The following is a 19470-nucleotide window of genomic DNA, read 5'->3' as shown; positions in this document are numbered from 1 at the left end:
TAGCAACCAGACGACACCAACAAAGTTAGCTTAACTTGAGGCGTTTGACATACTTCAGCTACACCAAAATAACTAAAAGAGACAAACAAAACAACCGGAGGCTGTAGTTTAAATCCCTGCTAGCAGTCAGAAGCTAAAGGAGAAGACGTTCACCTTCGTACGATGTCCAGCAACGGCGGAAGGGACGATGTCTTACAGCAGGTCAGCCACTTTTGGTCCATGCTGGACGACTTGTCTCAAAGCGACCCGGCGGCGTACCGCAAGTTCATAGAGGAGCAAATGAAGAGAGGGGCTGAATTCAACGCCCCGCCTGAGCTCCATTCGTGTGTGAGAGCTCAGATACTGGTGAGTTTCCTGGACGGTAAGCAGCAGCAGCAGGTGCGCTTGATTAGGACAGCTCGCGCTGGCAGATATGATGACGTCACAATGCCTGGAGGAGAAGGTTTTACAGTCAGGAGAGACAAATGTGGTCAAAATGTGGGGAAAAAAAGCACGTTTGAGAAAGTCACGATGAGGTTATTAAACCATGCAGACGATATCAACCTTGAAGCGGTTGGTGGCAGCAGCATCCTGCTGATGGAAAGTGATGGAATAATGGAGAGAAAAGGAAGACTTCCACCAAATTCTTCATCTTGCCCTCAAATAAGCAACTAGACAGCAGAAACACGGGTCAAACTAAAGGCCCGAGGGCCAAATCCAACACCCCATCTTTATGTAATAAATATTATTTAATAAATCAAATCAGAACAGTTTATTTTTTGTTTTTATCTTCACACTGCCAAATTACATTGATGCAAAGTTGCTAGTTAAGACAGCGATTTCTTCACATTTCAACCCATCAAAACTAGTTCTGCAATGGATAAATTAGACTAACATTAAGGTTGTGGAAAGAGTCAGACTTTAACTTTTTGAAAGGTTCGTGAAAAACAAAAAACTGAAAGGCTGGGTTTGGACACTAATTACAAACTACTGGATCTCATATGTGCTGACATGAAAGTCTGTCACAATAACACATTCTGATGTGATTACTGTGGGGGAAAAAATATTGTGCTTTTGAGACCTTTTTCAGGTATAATAATTCAAGTTGCCCTTGCCAAGACTAATAAACTTGAATTTTGTAAAGAATACTTAACACTGGAGCAGGAAGATATTTTAATTATCCAAAACAAAACACAAGCCAAAAACAATAAGTAGAACAGAAATATAAACCACACAAATGGTTTCTGATTGTCTTATTGTTCTTTAAAAATATCAATCGCCATAATGGAAATGATCAAGCTCATTTTAGTTTGTTTTATGTCCAAACATTACTGGGTTATATATTGGACCTGTTGTCCTGTGGGTAATTTTGACTCTGTGTGCATTAGACAAAATTCACAGGAAATTCAAAGTTTGGCACCAGAATCACGTTTTTGTTTTTTGTTTGTTTTGTTTTTTTGTTAAATCCAGAAATTTTTTTGTTATAGAATAATTCCACCCTGGAAACCGAATGCATCAAAAGCATCTTTAGGAGCAGTACATTCGTATGATTTTTATGCAGAATGTATGCAGACGTCTCAGGCTCATAGATCTGTGTCCTTCCCAGGAGCCAAAGCCAGGTTTGCTCTACATTAACATTTGCAGCTGGAAGCGTGTGCCTGCGCCTCAGAATCAGAGCAGCTCCCTTCCTTTGTGCGGAGGAAAACTAGAGAGATGCACTGCAGAGGACCAAGGTGGTTGTAAGCTGCACGGCCTTCGTTTGTGTTGCACGATGTGAGCAAGAAACTCAAAGGTTTTAACCCCTGCAGGCTGTTTCGCGGTGGTGGATGTGGCGCTAAATCCGTCTGTGCTGCAGAAGAGGAAAGAGGATAAAGCAGATATTAATAATATCTATATGCTGGCCCTGAGCTTTGCCCAGCAACAGCACGGGATGTTGTTATCTCAGGAGTACAGCGTTGTCAGCTGTAGTCCGAAAGGTAACCCGGACGACTTACAGTGTCGGCTCGGCTTTCAGAAGCTGCCTGTCATCTCCAAGCAACTGGAAACAAGTAAGTAACCTAGTAACCCCCCAAACTTGTAAAAAATAAGCAATTAATCAACTAATTGTGTGATAAATTCAAATGAGGTTAGTCATTTTCATTAGGGATGGACCTATATAAAAGTTTGGGCAGATATTTATATCCGATATTAATACTGCAGTTGTGGCAGATAATATTTTCCAATCCAAGAGTCCTGCACTGCAAGACTGTCGCTCTCACATGACCAAACAAATACTAAATGATTATTACGCTTTTACTTCAAAATAGGCCCTGATTTTCTAAATTTTTGGAGATCTGTGATTGGCCAATACTTACATGTGAAGCCGAACTTATGTAACTCGACAAAGGTCTAAAAATCAGCCTCTGTCCTCTTTTGCTCTGCCGTGTGAAAGGTTTGACTGACAGACCGGCCCACCACGTCATATCTGCACGTTTGCAGTTAACAATAGTGACCCCACTGTTACCAACTCAGTGACTTCTTGCTATATTTAGCAACATTTAAGACAAAAAAAAATAATTAGCATCAGCCAAAATCAGAATCGGCATATTTTTAAATATCAGTCATCAGCCAGAAAACTGCAATCAGTGCACCCTTTCTTCAAAAGGGTGTCAAACCAGTACAATACTATTGTTTATAGCAGTAATTAGAGGGCTAATTATATAGTACAGGAAAATTTCACAGGCCTTGTAACTCCTCTTATTCTGATAAGCTGTGGCAAACCTCTTTACTCAGGGCGTTTGGCTCCCTTCCTGCGAGGGTGTGTCATCTGCGCCCTCCCACCAGTTTCTCTCTTTCACAGCCAGCCAGACTCCAGCCGCCCTCCTGCGACAGATCTCCTCTTCTCAGCGAGCGGAGGAGGACAGCGCGGCCCAAATCATTTGCAGGCCCACGGAGCAGACGAAGGCGAATTTGATCCAGGTCATTTCCAGCACTTTCCAGGGGCCTCAGGAGCCCGAGTATGTGGTGGAGGTGAAGAGCGATGCAGCGGGAGTCCCTCGCAGCGTGGAGCTGACAGTGGAGCTGCCGAGAGTTCGTTCCATGTCAGAGTGCCAGCTGAGAGTGTCTAAGGTTAGCGGTTACTCACCTCCTCTGCCCCAAACACTTATAATGAACCGCTTCGATTCCGCTGTGCTTCGCTGGATGGCTGGATGTCATATAAAACGCATAATTGGCCTGTGAGTCTTACAGTTCACTGAATATATATATATATATATATATTTTTATAACTCTGCAGGAGGATGTTCTTCTAGAAGTGGAAGATGTTTACTATTTGCTTCTGGAGTTTCCAAAAACAGTAAACGAGGACACGGCCGCTGCCGTCTTCAGCAAGAAGAAACGGAGGCTCACGCTGACAGCGGCTGTTTTGTGACCAATTAATTTCGGCGAGGAAAGGGAGAGGGGTCGCCGGGTCACGCATGCAAGGAGGGAACTCTCACAGCAACAGAAAACACACCTTCAGAAACGCGCTAATTCAATGCAGTCAGAATTAAGAGCGCCAGACTGTGTGGGAACATATGCCGTGCTTCAAACTAAAATCTAACAAGCTGTTTTGATTGTAGTTCGAGGCAGAGCTGTAAATTGATCTATTTTCACAATGTTCCACAGAGAAATGTGTGAGATTGTCCCTGTGTGCTCTGTAGGCTAATGTGCAGGAACAAGTGTAGCTCCGAACCCTCCACTGCCTACCAAAAGATTTATTGACATTAATAACAATTTGTTTTCTGAAGAACTACATGAGGAATGTATGTTTTAGTTATTTGTTTTTTTTGTGAGAGAATTTTTGGTACTACTGGTCTCTACTGAACCCGCTGCAAAAACACAAAATATAATATTTCCAGTCTAGTTTCTAGTGCAAATGTCTTAGTATATAGTACACTTGAAATACGACTAAATTAACTTAGAAGTAACTTTTCATCAAGATATAGGAGCTTGTTTTAAGTAAATGATTCCTTAACATTGATGAAAAAACACTAGCTATAAGTGAAATAATCTGCCAGTAGAACAAGACATTTTTCCCCAATTAGAAGCCAAAATGTCCTGGTCTCTTTAGGCAGATAATTTCAATTATAACTAGTATTTTTTTTTCAGCAATATTAAGAAATTATTGACTTAAAACAAGCTCTTGTTTTGTCCTGAAAAGTTGCATGTAAGGTTGTTTTGTCTTATATCAAGATATTCGCACTAGAAAATTACCTGCTGAGATTTTGGAGGTCTGCAGTGGTGACAGGACAGAAAGTGTTTCTGCACAGGGGGAAAAATGGTCACGAAAACATTCCATGCAATAATTTAGGTTTATTAAAATGTCAAAGTCGATGCAGAACAGCAAGACTTTTTGGCAATGTGGAACTTTGTGTAATATGTCAACACTGTATTTTTGAAGTGTGCACTCAACGAACCGATTACAACCGTTACGACAACAAACTCATCGGACATTTTGTTTTTCTAAATGTTCAAAGCTTCAAGTATCACATTACTGGCCGTTAACACTGTAATTGGACATGTTCAGTTTCAAGCTGGTATCAATGTGTAATATGCAGTTCTATTAAATAAAGCAGTACCCAAATGTCGAGTCATTTTCTTGGTGTGAAACTTCCAACGTTGCTGCGGATGAGAGGTGTTATCTCACTTGGTCCCAGTTATTGTTCAACAGCTTTTTTCTCCCCCCTTTAATGGCACAACAAATGTTTTCGGTTCAATTCTTGATGCTGCAGGCTGAGGTTTGTAGTGGTGATCACTGGCTCTACCGCCGCTCGCCGTGGTCCTCCTCCACCCACGCCACGATCTTCCCCTCCCAGCCGGGGACCACCGCTCCATCCTGAAACACCTGGGCAGTCGACAGGGACGGCATTTACAGAAGTGGAAGAACCGCATCTTATACTAAAAATATTCCTTGGACGTTTCACAATCACAAATTTTTATGAATTTTGGGGGGAATTTTATGTGCTATTTTTATGCAATTCCGCTTGATTTTTATCTCTTTTCAGTACTCAGGTGCTTCTTTTTGAGTCAATATTGATGAAAAAGTGCTACATTTCATTGATAGACTATTTCACTAATAACATGAAAAAATGTCTAGATCTTGCTGAAAATTTGCTGGTAAGTTAATTTTGTCTTAGTTCAAGTGTTAAAAGATATTTGCAATAGAAATTAGACCAAAATTTGATTTTTTTTATTTTTATGTCTTCGTAGCCTTAAACAGCTTTTCTTGAAATACCGGCATGTAAAATCCTATTAGTGGCATTAAAGTTTGTTTTGTAACCTGACAACATGTGACAAGATTTATGGATATTTTCGGAAGCTAAGTGGAATACGTTTTATCATTATTTTTCATATCAAAAGTGATGTTAAAATGAGTGACCTACCTCTTCCTTCACTGTGCCAAACTCCGGGTCAAGGGCCTTGAAGTGGTATCTGAAATTGCCCTGTCTGTCTACAGCAGCCTTAAAGTCTCGCAGTGTCACTTCACCCAGCCTGCAAACACACACTGTCAGTCATGATCTATGCATCCATACACGCCCAGAAACATGAAGCTTTACTAGGATAAACCAAAGGACCCACTTTAAAGCTGTGGACATGCCTCAGTCAGGCTTCAACTCTCCAGAAGCAATTTGCTTTTGAAATAAGATAAAATAAATCTATCTTCCGACAGGAAAGGAATATATGACAGAGCATCGAGGTCACTTTGAAAATGTAAAAAAATTTCATTAAAGTCATAACGTTATGAGAATGACATCAAAATTTAAGACTAAAGTGACATTGCAACTTTATTCTGATTTATTTGACTTTATTTTTGTAATTTTGTTTTTTTCTGTTCTTTTTTCTTGGTGCGGCCCTCATACTTTGTTGCAGGAATAAACCCTTCCACAAAAAAAAGAGAAAAAAATTATTGCTGTTACAAACAATTATTATTTTTTTGGGTACCTTCTCGGGATGTTAATCAGAAACGGAGTGAGAGAGCGATCTGTGAAGTAGAGCACTTTCGTGGAGACCGCGGCGTCCAGTCCCGGGCTGCTGTGCGAGTGCGCCACTTCTGAAAAACAATGACACAAATAACTTTAACTAAAAAACTCCGTAATGGCTCTGACGCTCCATCTCCCACAAGTAGGGGATGACGAACGCTGAACAGAACACAAAGGTTCTGCTCATCTTACTGGAGCTTGGCGGCCAGGAGTCACGGTCTGTCGAGTTGGCTCTGCGTCCTGGTGACTTAAATTCCTCCTAGAAGGAAAACATGAGATACAATCACTGCTGGTAAACACCTGCTGAAAACAAAACGAGCAAGCAAAAACACAAAACATGTCAGAGCCAGCGTGTGTAGCCGCTCGTACTCCTTTCTCCTGTCTCCGCTGGTTGTCCATGGAGTGGAGTCGGTCCATGAGGCTGGCGACGCCTTGCTCCAAAGTGTCCAGGGTGTGATGCTGGGGGTCATGACCCGAGAAACCGTCCCTCAGACTGCGCAGCGCTTCCCTGACGAGCTGCAGCTCCTCACCCTGTGGCAAAGCAGACTCAGTTCAGGTCACTTTCACGGAGTTGAAGCTAAAGATGAAGGAGATGGCAAAGAACATCACCATAAATAAATGATCAGTAAAGAAAAATTTCCAGAATAGACCCAGCCTTCTGAATCAGCTCGTTTAGAGCTGAACTCAACAGACAATGGCAGAGTGAACTGCTCTCTGCACAGCAGATATAAAATATCCACCTAAGCTATTGCTCAGTCCCTTATTGTATTCAGGTTCACTGCTGCTTCTCTATTCCAGTCTGTTGTCTGGGTGAAGACCGACTTATTGAAAGCGCTTCGCATTCTTCCGTTTCTCTGTGAATAAAACAAATCAGATAACTGTAGATTTCAAATTGAGGTGAGATGGGTGCTCAGTCTCCATGCTATATAAAAGAAGTTTGAATTTAAACACCTGGAAGTTGCTTTAAAAACCACATCTCAAAGGCGGAGCTGGTTCCACCATGAGGGAATAACATTCAAACATGTTATGCTATAAAGCTCAAAAAAGTAAAGTTTACATATTACTGTCCCTGTAAACTGTTGGTATTTTTCCAAATATTTTCCTCATAAAGTGCTCTGAATGACTCCCCTGGGTTATCACTCTAATGGAGGAAGCGTTTTCATGTCCCAGTTTTACACATATTGCATAAAATTTTGCAACATGTCAGCAGAGTCACATAAAAATCATCGTACAGCTCTAAAAAAAATTCAGAAATCTGCAGAATTTAGAACTCTGCACATCTTTTTGTTGTTTTATATGTACTCTATATAGATATATATAATTAAAAAGTAGTAAAAACTGACACGTACTTGTGCATTGTGCTGAAATGTTGAAGGAGAAGTCGACGCCACCAAGTTGCTACAGCCACCATTTTCTCCTCTAAAAGTCTGTAAGATGAAGACATGGCAGAGTGGGCAAAATAGTTAATTTGGAGCTTTATTGAATTATTATTTTAATTAACTCACATGTCAAAGATATTCATATAGTCTCTAATATTTTTACAGCCTCAAACATATGGTTTTTCAAATCATCTTGTGTAATTCAGATTCATATTTGACCATGTATCAAAGACCAGACATCCACTTCGAACTGCACTACGTTCTTTTTAAATTTCACTTTAGTTGTATGTTGCATTATTATTCCAAAGTCAACGGTTCAAATAAGTCAATAAATCACTGAAATGAAAATGGAATATTATACCAAACTTCTGACTGCACCTAAAACAAAATCAAATACGTTTAATCCCCAGACTAAGAGCTTTATTGTTGTCAAAACCTCATTAAAACATATTAGTTTTAATGAGGTTTTGTGTTTATTTTTGAGTAATTCTGCTTGAAGAAAAGCTCCCCAGCTCAGGAAATTCGTGAAGAAACGGCAAGAAAAAAAAAAAAAAAACCTGTTCTGTGATTCATGCGCTGTTTATTCTGCAGTGAGAACGGGGCTCTGTATCCTACAACACTGAGTTGAATGAGAAAACACAGCTTTGTTTTCAAGCTTGGTGCTGTCTGAATGCATCAGTGGCTCCGTTGTATAAATGATTTGCTGTTACGATGAGAAGAAGTGCGCAGGCCGTCATGTGCGAAGGCTCTCTGATGATTGTCAGGTTTGAAATGTTGGATTGTGGCGTGCAACCGCGGCGCTCTCCGTACCCGTCCGTGGCCGACTTCATGTGCTTTGTGCTGACTTTCATCAGGCTTCTGTTGCTGCAGCAACCTGTCCTTCTTCCCCAGCTGCTGCTGCTGCTGATGTGGTTTTGACAAAACAGACAGACCAGAAAAATAAATAAATAAATAAATACGACAAAATGCTAATTTAAATCCATTACCGTGCAAATAGTGAAAGGCAGTACCTCATATTCAGTGAGTAATTTGTTCCTTTCGCTCAGCTTGCGTTTGAGCTCCTCCTGCAGGCGGACAGAGCGGGGAAATACGGTAAGCTCTAGATAGATTTCTTCCACGTACACTTGCATCCCAGCCAGATTTTTTTTATCAGGTCAAAAAAGGAAATCATCACTTGTCTCACATTTTCTCCTTCCAACTGATCTTTGGCCATGTTGCACCTCAGTAGCTCCTGCTTTAGCTGCAGCACGGCATCCTCCTGCACTGACAGGCGCTGCTGCAGCGCATCCTAATGAGAGCGATGGAAAGATCAGAGAGATCAGCGCGCAAAGGCGGGCGAAATGTTTCCATCCCATCAACAGCCATCCACTGTTCCCTCTTTTTTATTAAGGAATAAATTGTAAACATTATATTTGCAGAGACGCAACAATCAACTGAATCAAACTAAATTTCCACCGTCAAATGCGTCAAGAAACAGCATTTACTTCGACTCACTGCTTTTAAGTGTAATAAAGATATGTTTTGATACATATACAAGAATAATTTTGTATTGTCTTTTTTTTTGTTGTCATTTTTGCTGCATTGAAAACTATCTCTGTTGTGGGAATTGCTATGCATTTCTTCTGCGACAGTGAAAAGAACAACAATAGATCGCTGACTAATATTTCCAAATCCAGATACAGGATTCAGTAGATTTCCAGTTTTTCCATGGAATAGTTCCATCGCTGCATCCTACAGCTGAACGACACTGAAAGTCTCAATTATATTCTTTACTCTTTCAAATCTTAGGTTTTTTTCTACCCCGTAATAAATAATAATAAAAAAAGAAGTAATCTAGAAGGGGGTGAATACTTTTTAAAATATGAGGGTGATTAAATTAGTAGGAACAGAAATTGAAAAGTCAGACTTTAAAGAAAACTAAATCAGTACTGGCCAGAAAAGTCTGATTGGAGCACATATCTACCAAGTTTTGTCATTTATTGTGAGAAATTTGTTATGATAAGAATCCTGATGTATCGCCATCAGAATCAATTCCAATGAATGTTTGAAAACACCCCCCAAAATGTCAGGATTGTTAGTTTTACTATTTTCTCCTCTATTTGTTCGATGAAAGTGTCAATAATATCAATAAACTTGAGTATACGACTACATACAGCTTCAGAGTGAAGTTTAGTGATACAAATCGCACTTCATTTTGTGACTGGTGTCCTAAAGAAGCCTCTTACAAGTGGATGTTTTTCAAGAACAGTATTTGTGGGGTTATAATTGCTGTGATACACAGTCACAGCCACATAGTTACCTAAAAGAAGAGGCAACAAAAAGATTTTATGGACACCGCTGAACAAGAAGGACATTGTGATAAAGCTCGATCCAGAGTGCGTTTAAAATGATAAAGATTTATGTGCTTCACTCCATTTTAGTCCCAAAGATGAGTTAAGAGTTTTTACCTTGATGGCCTGAATGTGCCGCGTCTCCTGTTTGTGCCTCAGTAGCTCCCTCTGTGAGCCACACACACACACACACACACACACACACACACACACACACACACACACACACACACACACACACACACACACACACACACACACACACACACACCCGAACACCCTGATTACACAAAAGGAAGCTCATCTATATTAATTGCAATTACACTTCCTCACTATACCTTCAGATCAAGGCCTTCTTCCATGCTTTGGTCCAGACGACTGCGGATTAGAACCTTCAAAGGAAGAGCGCATGAGCAGGATAATTAGAGAAGGGGAGAAAATGTCAGAACGCATGAAGAGGCAACAGAAACGCGTGACAGTGGGCCGGCAGATCAGAGAGAATTCATGGGCTCGCTGGCTTCTCCCACCAACACCCCGGAAGGGAGTGACGGCTGAAAAATATCATCACAGGGAGAAGAGGCCAGACGCGGATGCTTCACGCAAGATCTGCGAGCGCGCCAGGCCTTCTCGGGTTCGCAGAGAGAGGGAGGGAGCCGGAGCGTACCAGCTGCTGCTCCGCCGTCGCCCGGCTGTCTCCGAAGCTCCCGGATCCGTCCTGGTCCTCTTCAGGGAGGGAGCCTTGCAGCAGCAGACCCTTAGGGGAGACAACATGGGAGAAGGAACGCGGTTCAAAAGTCGGCATTGGAAACGGTGGCGTTGACTTAGGACTGCACAATAAATCAATCAATATACATGTGATACAATATCACTCTGTTGGCATCAATATAGAATATTGAAAAAAATTCTAGATCGGGTATCGGTGACAATGTTCCCGGCACATAAGAGCGGATCTACGCAGACTATTTCTATGCTTTGTGCTCTGAGTGATGTCAAGTTTTATTATTTATTTTACATTGTATTTAAATTTTCTGATTTCACTTTCTGAATCGTTTTAATTATTGTTGCAGTTTATTTTTTACATTTGGCCAAGACAGTCAGCCTATTTTGTTTTTGTCAGTTTTAGTTCCTTTATCAAACATTTTATTCCTAATTCCATGACTGAATAGAAAAAAGTTGTTATTTTTACATCTTTGACCAAGCTTGTGAAGCTGTTTAGTACTTTAGTGTGCTTGTACTGCTGCAGAATTATCAAATCAATTCATTATTCACTATATTGATGCCTGTGTTTAAAAAAAGAAACACTTTAAGTCAATTCAGCAATGTTTCACTGTTTTGCATCGGTATTGGCCGATGCTAAAGTTCAGATATTGGTATCTGTATCAGAAGTGAAAAGACTGGATAGGTGCATTCCTGGTGAAAACTCTGCATGAAACAGGAAACGTCAGGGCAAAATTTTGGCAGTATTTCAGAAACCTAATCAATAATTATTAGCATTGTCTGCTATGAAACTCTCATATAGTGATATGTTCTGGTTCTGACGATGCACAGCAGACTAGAACCAGAAAAGCTCAGTGGTCTGGAAGGATCAATATGCTAAAAACTTTGAGGGGTATGAATACTTTTGCAAGGAGTCTGGGAATCGAGGCAGTGCAATTGAGCTAAATAGAAAATGATATCAAACTGACAATTGTATGCAGAAAGAAAAACACATCTGAGACCTCGGACATGTTTATTTATAGTGTTCTTTTTACAGTGTTGTTTCTCGTGTATTTCTGCAGCTGCGCTGCTGAACACAAGAAATGACTACCTCTATTTTTAACTACAAAGGAAGAACACTGCTTTTGTTTTTTCTGTCTGTTCTGAGTAAATGTACCTGTACTATGTTTAGGAAAGGCTGCACAGAGGCACTGTTGTTGGCAGTGTTTCTTTACAGCTAAAAGGTCCTGGGTTCAAATCCCAGCACAGACACTTTCTGCTCAGAGTTTGCGCCTTCTCCCTCATGCATGCTTAATTTCTTCCTCTTTTCTCAGAATTATGAGTTTAGATCTGAGAAGCTCGATGGCAGAATGCTGGAAAAATTCTGCCATCCCCCCCCCCCCCTCAGTTCCTCCAATCCTCTCAACTTATCGCTGTTTGTCTGATGTAATTCAACCCACTGAAAAGGTCTAGCTTGACCTGAATTAAATCTCGTCACATGTTGCGTTCGTCTGCAGCTGTTCTGCCTCCATTTCCCGGTGCGTTATCACCCAGAGTTACCTGCAGCCGGAACACCATCCTCCTGGCCTCCTGCATCTCCTTCTCCAGCTGTTCCTGGTGGACGTCCAGCTGCTCCTCCCAGGACTTCTCCTCCTCCTCCTGACCATCACGGCCGAGCGTGGGACACAACCCGCAGAGCGGCACATCCTCTGAGAGGAAGAGACAGGGAGAATAAGCTCGGATGCTTGTTTTTGAAATGGCATGATATTTGGCTTCTATGAGAGTTCGCTTGCAGCCAACCGACCCGGGACAGATTTCCTCTCTGTCGTCTCGGATTTGTCTTCCCAAGTTTCCCCCTGGTTATCAGGCCGATGATGGGCCGCTTCTCCTGCGGGGGCCTCAGCAGAATGGGCGGTTACGTATTCTTCTTTTGGGGAATGGGCGGGGCTGGCGGAGCTCAGGCTGAAACAGATGGTAAGAACAGGTGGGGTGGAGGGTGAACATTTGTACACAGGGAAGCTGAGGGCAGTAAACAAACCTGCAAACATAAAAATGGAGCCTGGAGATTTCTCGACCTGCCAGATGAAAATCTGAATGATTCCCATCTTGAGAAAGCAATTTAAACCCACATCATTTATAATCTTGATAAACAAAATACGGTCTTGCAAAAGTATTTCTTGCAACGTTTCATTTCTTCTTATTTTTTCTGTTTTTTTTTTTTCTGACATGCGGAAGCACAAACGTCCTCTGCTTTAATGCCCCAAAAATGAAATTCAGCTCATTCAACAACCATCATGCGGTTAGGGATGCACCGATTTGAATATTTGAGCTGATGTCAATATTTGATATTAATATTTCTGTCATGGCCAAGAACCTATATTTACAGACATTGTATGTACTACGTCTTTATGTTTCACTGTCATTTCAACACTGACAAAAATGGTCACACCACTGGACTTTACCGCTGTTTTTCTGCTTTAGTTAAACTACCCACAATGCCGTGCTGACTGACCGGCATGCTCACATGACCAAATAAATACTAAATGACCAATCCATTCCAGAGCAAACGGCAACAATCTGGAAATAAATATGACCTGGTAACAATGTCAGCCAAGTTTTTTTTGTGAGAAGTTAAAAATGACTGATATCGGCCGATAACAGTGTTGGTGCTGATATATTGTGCATTTTATATTTGAAAGCAGATGATTAATATTCATAGAAAGGCAATTTTGTTTACAGAGATATCAGAATCCACTTTATTTATGGTTGTGGTTGCAAGTGTTTGATTTCCTTTTTATTTTTTGTCATTGATTGTTGTGTTTTATTTTGAATAATTAAAATGTCTTCGGTTCCAGAGTTAAGTGTTCTTCACGAAATAAAACTTTGTTGGTTTTTGAAAAGGGCGAACTTGCATGACTGTGCCATTATTAATAAATTGCTCGAAAATGATGCCAAAACAATTATTTCATGAACAATTTATCGTGCAGCAATGTTGGTTATGAAACCAAGCCAATATTGGTGAACAAGTAGCTGCAAAAAGATCAAGAAAAACATTGGAAAGGTGATAGATTAAGACAGAAATGTAAAACAAGTTCACCGGAGGACTGTCCAAAAATAAGATAAGTGAAAGACACAAAGCCAAAAAATATGTTAGTGAAACATTAATGAAAACGCAGCCAAAAAACTAGACCATGCCAAAAGCTACAGGCAAAAGAGACTTAAGGACGGACAGCGAGAATTTATAATATGTCTAGTATTTAAAGGCGACTCGCTCCAAAATTTGGAAACCACCATCGAGGAAGAATCACCTCAAAGTATCCACTTAACTTTTGGGACAACTCGAACAAAACTAGAAACACTCAGAAAACACGCAAAAAAAAAAAAAAAAAAAAAAATCATAGATACAAAAAAAAAAAAACTCATCTGAACTCAACACCCTGCTGCTGGGAAGAAAAAAATTGTGAGGAAGAAGAAAAAAAAACCCATAGTGGCTTAGCGGTGGGAGAAGGCAGAACGGAGAAACCAAAGAACGGCCCGAAGGGATTCTCTTTGCACGGTTAAACGTGTTTCTTCCCATAAATACGCAGCACGATTTCGACTTCATATGACCAGGCTTTATGCGTATCTGCAAGAATTACTCAACGCAAGCAAACATCACGGAGAGCAAAACATTTGTGCCACTTTGGAGTTCACGCTGCTGCAGTTTAAAACCAGCCGAGCACATTCCTGCAATATCTTCAGCTAAACTGGAAACATGCCTGAAGGAACCAGCAGCAGCATGTGACACTGAACGAGGGAAGCTGCTGAGAAGCCAACACTCATGTTTCAGATGTTAGCGCCGTGTGATGTAGGCAAAATGGAGAGTTTATTGGGTTCAACTGAAGTGAGCTTTCTTTTCAGTATTGTTTTAACTATGTGACTGAACCGCTGTTTTAGACTTCTGCTCATGTTATTTAAAACAAGTCAAAATATATTAAAAGTACAGTTATATGTTACTTGGTACAGAATGATTTAATAATAAAGATCGAAATAAAGAGCTAAAAACTAAAATTCTTTTAAGTAAGTGAAGGTTTCGATATTTATACTGATATAGATTTCAACGTTTTTGCTGTGAAACTGAAACTAATGGCAAGGAATAAAGATTTTTGTGGATTTTACACACAGAAACAAAGAAAATATGACTATTTTTAGATATAAAGATGGCCGGACTGACCTACATCTACACTTATATAGCTATATGATTTTTGGTTTTATTTATTATTTATTTTCCTTTTGGCATGCTACCGTAAAATCTTTCCTGGCCCTAAAATTTTCTAACGGATTTGTCCACCCCTATGAAAATTTTCCGGCACACTGGCCTTTGAGTCTTTATGTATGATTTTTATTCTGTATGACCTGAGTAAATAAAAAAAAAACAAAAAAACATTTAAATTTCTGCCAGCATTTTTTATTTTTAAGAACATCCCTGAAGTTGTATGATAGAATAATTCACTGGCACAATAAAAAAGCACCAAAAGCAGCCCCCATGAATAACATTCACGCACACGCTTAGCGCATGTAAACATTTCAGGAAAAACAACTTATGTTCATTCTTTGTCTCAGGTGTTCACCACCAGCTGAACATGCTTTATTCAAGCATGTTATGTTGTCATAATGGAATGTGAGAAAGTCCTAGTGGAACAAATTGTGTTTTGCTTTTTTTTTGTTTCTTTTTTTTATTATTATTATTATTTTAATTTTTATTATTATTATTATTTTAACGAAACAAAAAGCTTCATCTTATGTATGTATATTGGATGAAATAACAAAAGGGGCATATGTAAGAGCCTCAGTGTAAAATGTGGCCTCTTTTAATCCAGTTTTATAGAAGACCATGACTTCCTAAAACATGTCTGCCTTCACTGAGAAGGATTAAAGTACCAGATTTTAGTGTCCCCAGAGTTGTTTCTTGGGATCACGTCAAAGCAGGACCTGAGCATCTCATCAGATGCTGCTGTAATTATCCTCAAATGTTTTTTTGTTTTTTTTCCAGAGCAGACCAAGGAGCTGTTGGCTCCTGCAAATATCGTCTCTGCATCTGCTGGCGCTTTTGGAACAGACGCCGTGACTCCAAAAGCCACTCTGGTGTTAGAAACGGAACAAATACCACGCAAACCGGGAACATACGGGTTGAGCCGGAGATTAGACGCTGCATGGGATTTGCACAGGATGAGCTTTAGTAGCATCAGATTAACAGGATTTAATAAGCTCTGGAGGAAAATGACTGAGAATGCACATTTGTTCATCACAGTTAATATGTGATTAAAAGTACTTTGGTACTTATAAAAGAATCAACATTTCATCAAGTTCATAACTGACCTCAGCGTTTCTATTAGCTACTTAGCTATTAAAATTCATTGTGGCCAACAAACCTACTCCACCTTGTAGTAGTATAGGAGATGTGTATCATTACCTTACTCTATTACCATATATGTTTAAGCTGCCGTTGTGTTTTAGCTTAGAAGTACATTTATCTCGCGCTTTGAAAGTATTTTTAAGATGCTAACAATAACAAGTCAGTCATAGGTTTGGACAGTTATTGCATTGTTTATCATTTACTGCGATAAATTTCTCATTGTGGTAAGAAATTTATCGCAATAAATTCCAATTAATTGAAACTTTGGTTGATACATGTCAAACTTTTGGTCATTTAGTTTCCTTTTCAGACTCATAGCCGGAATCTTTGGTATTGACTTGCATGTCATTGAAGACAAAAATGCGTTCAAGGACTTTTGTTACATTTTGCATCAATTTTTACGTAATGACATTTTATTACATTTCAGAGCCAGATTTTATTGCATTATTGCATCAATGCGATGTTATGACATAAGGCAACGCTACAGGGGCTGCAACTCCTGTGACACACATTTGCAGTTACACAGCTACCCAAACAAAGCAGCAATAAGTGGTTCTTATTGTCACTTTTATCATTATCGCAACAGGATCGCCAAATATCGCGATGACACCTTTAAGTCCGTATCGCTCACCTATAGTCAGCAGATGGAGAATATGTTCTGGACATATTAGAGGAAAAATTAATTTGCTGACCTGTTTGCAAAAATGTGATTCGCACTGGAAAACTAACCCTAATCTGGGATTGAGACTAAGACTAAATCCATGCTTACATCTAATTGAGAATTTGTGTCCAATCCTGAACATTGGCCTTTATGTCCCTTCGCTGGCCACTGTGGGAGAACATGAGCCAGCATGAGCAAACGTTTGACTGACAAACACAAATACTAATAATGGATCTCGTGTTGTTCAAATTCATTTCAATAGATTTGTGACAGCTGTGCTTCCATTCTGCTTTACGCTTTACCATTAAGCAAAGCCATTTTTTTTTTTTTTTTTTTTTTTTTTTTTTTTTTTTTTTTTGCCAGTCATCCAGGTCCTAATAAAACACTAAGATGTTTGTTGTTCTGCACGGCTCTGCAGCAGTAATTACAGGTGAAGCAGCTCAGAATAGCTCTGCTACATACATCAGCGGTTGCCAGGCACTGGAGGCTCCCACCACACGGACACAAGGGGACACACCCACATCCACTGCGATGAAAACATGCAGCGATCGCCGGCCTCCTTCCGGTTATGGAGTCGCTTATTTCGTTTACGACGGGAATAAGTGACCGAGCGTGATCACGATCCACATGTAAACCGAGAGAGGATTCTGAACGCAGGCCTGATGCTCTGTGTGTTTCTGCCTCGGATGCGTTCACGCACCGTCGATAAAAATAGCTGCCTTGCAGGGCTGCTCGGCGTGCAATGCTGGAATAATAACAATGTTTCTTTCTTTTAAATAGCCGCGTCCTACCATTTCATCTGCTTCGCTCCCATGCTGTTGTTTGTTGCCTTTCAGCCTCCCGCACAGTCGGAGTTGTGCATCCGGGTGATGCCCCGGTTCTCAGTCAGGACCATAGCCCCGGTCGGAGCCGGGGGCTGCGGGGAACGGGGCAGGGGGGAGCAGCCCGCCGCCGCGGCGAGCCTCCGCGTCGCACACTGAGTTCAATCAGAAATAACAGCACGGCCCCAATCCAGTCCTGCAGCACGACGCTGCAAATCCAAATCAGAGAAGATGGGAGGGGGTGGGAAAAAGAGCCCCAAACCCCGTTTCCCCCCTAAATCATACCAAAGCTCGGTCCAAGCTGGCGGAGAGAGAGAGAGAGAGAGAGAGATGCAGCGGATGAAGTCTGCCTGTTTTCTCTCACCAGCTCCCTAACACGAACACAGCGTCTTTGTGTTCCCTGTGCATCTCTTTCACTCCTGTTTTCTTTTTCTGCCGCCCTCTATTTTTTTTCTATTTCTCCCCCTCTTTCCTCTCTCCTCCCTCCTTCTGTTTGTTTCCTGGCTTTGCAGTCAGTTCCTCCTTCATTCAGAGAGCAGAGATGTCAGACATGGCTCTGTGTGTTGACCCGCCCCCTCTCTCTCCTCTATCTCCAGAAGGAGGTGGAATGAGATTTTCTTCTCTTTTCATTTTTCGATGTTCTTCATGTCATTGCATGTAAAATTAGAACTAGTGTAAGGAAATGCCAGGGAGGGTTTTTTTTGCCATGCAATTGAAAACTTTTATCTTAATTTTTATCAATTCCGTTAAAAAATACCTACTATGCCACATTAAATCACTACATGAAATGGTACATGGAAGGCAAGTGCTATTTTGTTCATGAATATGGATTGCAGTCATGATTAAAACCTGACTTTTGAATTTTGAAGCTGAAATGTCAATTTTATGTATGTTGATATTGGAGGTGTGCAATACTTCATATTGTGGAATCAATCTGATAAGTATCAGATTGAAACCAATCAGTATCATCGATACTGATATTAACTTAGAATTCTAGTGTGATATATCATCAAACCTCTGACATTTAGGAGTTAATGAGGCTTTTTTCCCATTCAACTATTGAGTTAAAAGCCAGGACAAAATTTAGATAAAGTATATATGTGTCCACAAAATACCTTAGTGACATATTTACATGACAAACAGAAACAAAATAGGAACAAAACTCTGCACATTACATCAACACTTTGATTTATTCCACTATTTACCTACCGAATGCGTCATAGTTTATATATTTTTCTTTAAATAAGTTTGTTGTTGTTTTTCCAGCTGGTGACGAGTACAAACTCGAGGTGATTTTGCACACAGCATTACTGATACATATAGACTTTATTTTACTGTTCATACTTTTTGTTCCCTTCCATGAGTCAACATGCCCAACTGCAGAAATGAGTTGTAATTTAGGCCATCAGGCCATGTCGTACATGACATGAAAATGTCAAATACGACACTGCAGGTTCCCGAACCCGCAACCTGCAATTGCAGCTCCTCTTACGTTAAAAAGCAAAAGCCTCCGATTCCAAACACCAACAATAAACCTGCGAATCAAAGAAAAAAAAAGTGTCATTTAAAATGTCTATGACAGCTCACAGAAATGAAAGGCTTTCTCGTACGCGTGTGGTTCTTATGGTAATCGCCCCTCTAAGAGGCTTTTGGGCCACGGGAACACTATCATTAAGTTGTTAAAAATGTTGCTGGTGTCATCAACTAAACTGTGAAGCAGCTCTTTATGTGGCAGCTTGCAGCTCTGTCCAGAGCCAAATGACAGTCTTAAATTGTGCATAAGCATCATCGGCGCATGCTTCAACCAGCCACTGTGCTGCAGACCCATGAATATGTATGTGACGCAGAGACAGACTGATGCTGCAGCTGATTTAGAGGCAGAAAAACAGCAGAAGCAGGAGTGTGCCTGTCGCCGACAACAAAAGAACAAATGTTACTCTGGGAATATGTTTTCATACAATAACGCATCGTGCTGAGTCTAACTTGCAGCAAGATCTGATGATATCTACTCTTTTCTATAAAAGTTTTTCTTTTTTCTTTTCTTTTTTCTTTTTTTTTTTTTACTTTTTCTGCACTTTGTCAATTTTTTGTGTATTTTAGTCAGATTTTAAGTGAAGAAGAGCCCAATTGTGAAGTTAAGAAAGAAAATCCACGGTTTACAAAAGTTTTTTTGTTTTTTTTTTACAGCTAAAAGTTAGAAAGAATATTGC

At 40.4% G+C, this 19470-nt stretch overlaps 2 protein-coding genes across 4 annotated transcripts; one reads left to right on the top strand and one right to left on the bottom strand.

Annotated features, from left to right (window-relative positions):
• The first annotated feature begins 14 nt into the window (after positions 1-14).
• pih1d2 (PIH1 domain containing 2) lies at positions 15-4582 on the top strand. 2 transcript variants are annotated; one of them, XM_055045421.1, is made up of 5 exons: positions 15-345; positions 1586-1712; positions 1788-2027; positions 2819-3087; positions 3254-4582. In XM_055045421.1, the coding sequence occupies exons 1-5, from the start codon at positions 163-165 to the stop codon at positions 3386-3388; spliced, it is 954 nt and encodes a 317-aa protein (XP_054901396.1). In that variant the 5' UTR covers positions 15-162; the 3' UTR covers positions 3389-4582. The 2 variants fall into 2 exon arrangements, with proteins under 2 accessions (XP_054901396.1, XP_054901395.1); XM_055045420.1 differs by having other exon boundaries at positions 1586-1715.
• On the bottom strand, positions 4297-17823 carry dixdc1a (DIX domain containing 1a). 2 transcript variants are annotated; one of them, XM_055045413.1, is made up of 15 exons: positions 17231-17823; positions 12188-12345; positions 11944-12092; positions 10352-10441; positions 10026-10079; positions 9805-9855; positions 8541-8645; positions 8368-8421; positions 8168-8260; positions 7328-7405; positions 6348-6509; positions 6171-6237; positions 5941-6049; positions 5382-5490; positions 4297-4843 (listed from the first exon to the last, which is right to left on the bottom strand). In XM_055045413.1, exons 1-15 carry the CDS (start codon positions 17251-17253, stop codon positions 4760-4762), a joined length of 1386 nt encoding a protein of 461 aa, XP_054901388.1. In that variant the 5' UTR covers positions 17254-17823; the 3' UTR covers positions 4297-4759. The 2 variants fall into 2 exon arrangements, with proteins under 2 accessions (XP_054901388.1, XP_054901389.1); XM_055045414.1 differs by having other exon boundaries at positions 8168-8257.
• Positions 17824-19470: the final 1647 nt, after the last annotated feature.

The sequence above is a fragment of the Poeciliopsis prolifica genome, unplaced genomic scaffold (assembly GCF_027474105.1).
Source record: "Poeciliopsis prolifica strain line A6 unplaced genomic scaffold, Auburn_PproV2 SCAFFOLD022, whole genome shotgun sequence".
Taxonomy (NCBI): Eukaryota; Metazoa; Chordata; class Actinopteri; order Cyprinodontiformes; family Poeciliidae; genus Poeciliopsis; species Poeciliopsis prolifica.
Note: the sequence above shows the minus strand (reverse complement) of the source record. Positions and strands in the feature narration are given on the sequence as shown.